At 45.2% G+C, this 6000-nt stretch overlaps 1 protein-coding gene across 5 annotated transcripts in view; it reads right to left on the bottom strand.

Annotated features, from left to right (window-relative positions):
• The window catches only part of CCDC85A (coiled-coil domain containing 85A), an 85532-nt gene extending 79911 nt beyond the window's left edge, over nucleotides 1–5621 (bottom strand). For 4 of the 5 annotated variants that reach the window (XM_064446868.1, XM_064446866.1, XM_064446870.1 and 1 more), the window contains exons 1-2: nucleotides 5189–5542; nucleotides 1597–2512 (exon numbers count right to left, since the gene is read on the bottom strand). In XM_064446868.1, the coding sequence (XP_064302938.1) occupies nucleotides 1597–2512; nucleotides 5189–5407 (1135 nt within the window). In that variant the 5' untranslated portion in view covers nucleotides 5408–5542. Of the gene's footprint in view, nucleotides 1–1596; nucleotides 2513–5188 lie in introns of all 5 variants that reach the window. The other variant, XM_064446869.1, reaches the window with a different exon arrangement.
• Between the last annotated feature and the right edge of the window lie 379 nt (nucleotides 5622–6000).

A 6000-nucleotide genomic window follows, 5' to 3' on the forward strand; every position in this document is an offset into this window, starting at 1 on the left:
TAGATCACCTTTCTACACGGGCAGTGACTGGATTGATAAACATCACGAGTGCAAGTAAGAAGGCACTTTTAAAAAGTCTGGTTCTGTACTTCACGCTACTTAAAGCCAGATCAATTTTGAACAGAAAGAACTGAATGGAGAATGAAATACAGTATTTAATGGAAGTTTTGCAAGACGAACTTTTATAACTTAAATATTACACAACTTCACACAGTTGCTATACACTCACCTTATTAATAATTCAAAAAACCATTAAAAAGAAAAGTGTCTACACTTACCACTTTGGGGTTCATCAGCCCTGCCACGTACACCCATGTCACTGAAAGTAATCTGGATTTACCCCTACAGAGCAGCTTATCTTAACTGAAGGCATTCTGTAAGTTAACCACGACAGGTAAATGGACCGATGTGAGAACGTGATGTGATAAATGACAAGGACAGCACTCAGCACAGAGCTCGCTATCTCCTCCATCTCACAAGCAGATCCAACAACAAGTGGTCACTTCCACCGATGTCAACACAACTTCTCACAGCTGCTTATAAAATGGAAACACATAAACTCCATCCAAGACAATTTGCTAAAGTAAAATCCTCACTGTCTTCCATGTGTGACTTCAAATCTAAGCGTAAAGGGCTGAGAAATGGGTTTTCAACTATTTGCTTCATGACAACATCTCAAAACACATAGAAGAATCAAAATGGAGCCGACCAAGAAATTCTGCGAAGTCTATATGAAGTTATTTCTACACCACAGTGCGATGTTGGAACTTTGGTTTTAATAATTTCATTTGCTGTATTTCCTTAATTTCGATATTGTTGTAGCCGCTTGTCTTTCCAAATAACAAAAGACTTAAATTGTGACTATCTTAAACAAAAGTCATTAATTTCAATCAGTGAGGATACACGGCTCTTAAAAGCTAGGCATGTTTATTGGTTATCTTTCTAAATTGCAGCAATAACAACACACAAAAAACCCGTAAGATCTTCCTTAATTTTTAATTTGTTATAATTAAACACATGCAAACTCAAGGCTTTGAAAAGCTTTAGGAGCTATCAGATTCATTTATATTGAGCCTAGCTCTCCATCTGGGGTCTTTTATAAAGTTTATGGAAAAGGACATAAGCAGCCTTCCATCAATAAACAGGAAATTTTAAAATATTTAAAGCTATTGACAGGGTGGGTTAGGAACGTGGAAATTAAATTGGGGACATTCACCTCCATTCTGCTGACGCAAATATAGGCAGGAGAATAAACACACACAATTCCTCTCTGATGTAAACAGAAATCTACCTAAGGACAGACAGTTTACATCTACCAACTGCAGAGCACGATCAAGGCCAAGAGCTGCTTCCTGATACCTTACACCAACACTCAAAATGCACTCTTCCTCTACTCTTTCAATCCACCCAGCACCTGCTGGATGGACAAACAGGTATATTGTGGTTAATTCATTTGCTAATGGAATAACGCTTATGCCAGACTTGTTACCTTTCAGGTCACATAAAACATTATTCCTTTTCCAGAAACAGTTGAAATAGCACTGAAACTTCTTTAGTAATTTTCAAAGTGAGTTTTCACTAAATATATTGACCCACCATTCATTCCATTGTATATACTTCTGTGGTGAGATGACAGGTCATCTGTTAATTGTCTCCTGAGGGTACCTTCTCTGCTGCCTCCACTGAGATGTTTGAGATGCTCTGGGCTCCCTCCGTAGTGTTGTTTGAGGTGCTCAGGGCTCGTACCCCTCACTTTGTGGAGATGTTCTGTACTTCCACTCGATGTGTGCTTTTGCAGATGATCTGGGCTGCTACTGCTGTGCTTTTGATGCTCAGGGCTACTACCAGGCCTCTGCTTCTGAAAGTGTTCAGGGCTACTACTCAAAACATGCTTTGGGATAGTTTCTGGACTGCTGCTGCTCTGCTTTTGCTGTTCAGGTGCTTTGACAATGGGTTTGTGATGTTCTGGACTCGGTCCTTTCAGGTGATGGTCAGGACTGCCAGAACTCCTGGGCTTCTGGAGGTGCTCCGGGCTGATACTCCTGTGTTTCTGATGCTCAGGGCTTCCTTCACCCCGACTTTTTTGAAGATGTTCTGGACTAGTACTTGGATGATGTTTATGATGGTCTGGACTGTCTGTACTTCCTGTACTAGAAGTACTACTCCCATCGCCAACATCTCTTATGTAAGTACTCGTTGCGGTTAGCTGGCACAGGCTGATCTGGCTGTCAATAGAGCTCCGGCTGCCTGCTCCACCACTTTTCTCCTCATCCAGCAACACACACAATTCTTTCAGCTCTAGGTTTTCCTTAACCACTTCTTCTTGCCTCACTTCCAATTCTTTCAGCTTCTGTAAGTACAAGGCAACCTCTTTGTGCATAACACTAGCACTGTATCTGCCAAGTCTCTGCCACTCACGGGACACCTTCTTGCCTTTCTGCCTGTCATCATCCAGAAAACAGCAAAGGTCTCTCAGCTCTTGGTTGTCTTCTTGCAGCTTCTGGTTGATATCCTTTAAAAGAAAGATAATCATGACAGGGAAGGGTCTAAAAGAATTAGCATTATACCATAACCATTACACAAGCCAGTGAACAGCACTGCTACAAACCCATCATCTGGGCACTCAGGTGAGGCATAAATAATCATGTGTGTAGATCCCGCATGTTATAACAGCACCGTGCTTCAAACTAACAAAGCTGCTGTCCAGTAAAAAGTGACTGTAATGTGAAGCTAACCTTCAAGGGTTCAAAGATTAACTTCTGATACAGCATAAAAGTTTCAGGTGCTTAATTAGTTTTCATGCTAAATATCAGAATAATTTAGCTCCCAAACTGGGCAAAGATCATAAGCATGCTCATGATGATCTCACTCCCTTGAGAAATAATGACCTGCAAGTTATTGCTGAATAAAACTGCAACGTACATCAGAAATTGTAATCTCACTTGAATAATTAACTTTTGTACTCTCTGTTCCCTAAAGCATATTCACATATAAAGATGAACTTTTTAAGATATTTAAAATATTTGGCGTTTGTATGCAAATCTGAAACAAAATCAAACAAGAATCTTGTCATCACTTAACCAGAATTGCTTCAACCACTCTGAAATGAAATAATCTGCTTGAATAGATTTTTCACTCCTAAAAAATGAAGTGCACGATTCCATACCCTTCTTTAAGTGAGGAACAGTCTGAAGCAAAACCGTTCAAGCTGTTACTATAGCAGAATATGTCAAAGAAAACATTGTCAGTATTTTAGCCTCCTAGTTTTACTAAACTGGCTTGCGACCATGTTCATCTTTCTCCCATTGAAATATTCACTCCTTATGTATCATTAGAAGTAGAGAGTAGCCACAATTGTTAAAAATTTAGCCTTATGGAAAGATCACTTTAGCACTGTTTCTGAAGAAAAGGAAGCTTTTGTAACTCCACTGGGTTTGTGTGCATGCATGCAGGCATGTTTGTCTCATCTTTGCCTCAAAATAGCTTCGAGCTTGACCAGTTTCAACCCACATTTGACAAAGGAGAAATCTCAATAGGCTACAAGGTATCCTTAAAAATCTGTGCTGCTGAGAGACATTTAAAATAACTCCATGGTGGAACAAAAAAAGTTTGAGTAGAAGCCCACAATTCAGCAGTCAGAAGCAGGAGGCACCCATCCACCAAGACCAGGCACAGCTACTCATTGCTACTCATGGACCAGCCGTTTCACATGGGACAAAGAAGGTCAATGTCCAGACACCAATGCAGGGCTCAAAAACTCCTCCCAAATTCCTTTTAAAAGTTCCAGCTGAGCCATCTGAACAAAAGGTGGAAGTTAACCATCACTTAAGGAGTTCAGAATAAAGAGAGAGGAATTTGTCACTCCTTCCTACACATCTTGGGGTGTTTTATCACTTATCTGGATGATGCATAAACCCACACAATGTCACAACACCTTTGCACATAACCAGAAGATACTATTGTTGTAATTTAGCTTACATTTTAAATATACGCTTTATTTTTACGAAAGTACTATCATTGATGGGTCTTTTTTTACCTCCAGACACCATATATTGTCAAAAAGAGGAAGGGGGCACGCACACACTCTCATACTTTAAAGAACAGGAGAACTTGGGGACAGGAACAGTCTTCCCCCACATGCTATTTGTTTTATGTCACACTATCATTAAAGACACTGTCACAATAATTTAGTTGTTTAAAGCCATTCTACAAGTCCAGAACTCTCTTCTAATGCACTCTCATGTAATAATTCAAAAGCCAACATTGCATCTGTCTCTCCTCTCTCCTTCCCACTAACCTCTCACCTCCCTGAAGGGATTTCCTAAGAACAATGTCCTTTCTCAAAGCAACTAGACAGAAGATGTTTTGTAGTTATGCCTACTTTAAGATAGCGTTCTACGTCCATAATACATGCATACATGCTACAGCAGGATAATTATCTGTAAGTAGTCACACTATCTTCCCAGTCCTCAGAATTGGGAAGGAAACAGGGACTATGCCTCTCATCCAACAAAAAAGTTAAATTAAGAAAGGGTAAGTCACTACAGACTTGGTCTGCCTCTCCCTGTAGTCTGCAGAAGTATACAATCAAAAATTATTTGATCAGAGATGCGTTATCAGACATCTTTTTAGACAACAAACCAGGGATTGGTTCTGATCATCCTGAAACCGAGCCCAAGGGTTTGCCATCACCTACCATACACTTCAGCGCATCCTGGAATCAACCGGCTCTCTCCAGCAGCCTACCAGACTGCCCGACAGATGAGTAAGTTATCTTAAAATACTGACAGAAAATGGCATAAGCTACACAAAACCTTTTGATCCCCTATAGCTCTGTACACTGCTCTTTCACGTTGCACTTCAGACGGGATCACTTAACCTTACTAAAAACCGATGAGGTCTAACAGAAAAGTGTCAAGACTTAAGTGTTTTCATCAACCCAGAGCATACTGGGGCAGAGCGTCCAACAGCTGTGCTCCACAGCCTGCCTGGTCATCTCTTGTCTGGACACTCGGTTTTTAAGCAGGGTCAAACGCTACGCACTCCAGTCCTTGATCACTTTTTGTGCGATTCTCGGTAACGGCGCCTCCCAGACCATCCACCTGATGGGATGGCTCCCGGTGGGACGAGTGGGGGACGCAGAGACACGGCGGAAACTTCAGAGCTCCCACCCTGCCCATCCCGCTACCTTCAAGCCGCGGATCTCGCCGAGGTGGAGCTGGAGGCGGCGGTTCACCTCCCGGATGAGGTTGCTGTGGTCCAGCATCGCGCTCATCTTCTCGGCCTCGGCGCGGCGGAGGCTGCGGATCAGCTCCTCCTTGCTCCACTTGAGCAGCTCCTCGTCCGACACCTTGGACAAGTCCTCGGCCGGCGCCGCCCCGCAACTTTCCGCCGTCACTTTGGCCATGATGGGGGTGCGGCAGCCCGCCGGCAACCCGCCGCCGAGGGGCCGCAGCCCTCCCGGGGCCGCCCCGCCGCAGCCGCCCCGCTGTGCACGGGGGAAAGCGGGGGCGAGCCGGGAGGCGGCGGGGGTACCCCCAGCTCCAGCGCTGCCGCCGGCGCTTGGGGTGGGGGGGTGAGGGGGTGGGGTGGAGAGCGCTTCTGGCTCCAGGCAGCGGATCCTGGGAAAAAGGAGGAAGAGGAGGAGGAAAGGGTGTGGAGGAAGCCAGGCCACCGTCTGGGGAGCAAACTTCCCCCGTCGGGAAGGGAAAAAAAAACCAAAACAAGACAAAGGAAGCCCCAACACGCCGGTTCTTTCAACAGGTCAGCGGGAGCAGCGTGCGCCTTGTCCTCCCCGCCGCGCCGCGGCCGCCCAGCGCTGGGAGGGGTGCCTTTCACGGTAACCGACTCCCGGCGGCTGAGGGATGCGGGCGCGACGAGCGGGGAGGGTGCCAGCTCCCGAGCCGGCGCTCCATGGCGGCGGGAGGACCGGAGCGGAGCGGAGCAGAGCGGACAGACGCTGCCACCGCCAGTGGCGGGCGCGGGGCGGCTCGCGGCTTT

Source organism: Phalacrocorax carbo, chromosome 3 (genome assembly GCF_963921805.1).
Source record: "Phalacrocorax carbo chromosome 3, bPhaCar2.1, whole genome shotgun sequence".
In the NCBI taxonomy this organism is placed as follows: domain Eukaryota; kingdom Metazoa; phylum Chordata; class Aves; order Suliformes; family Phalacrocoracidae; genus Phalacrocorax; species Phalacrocorax carbo.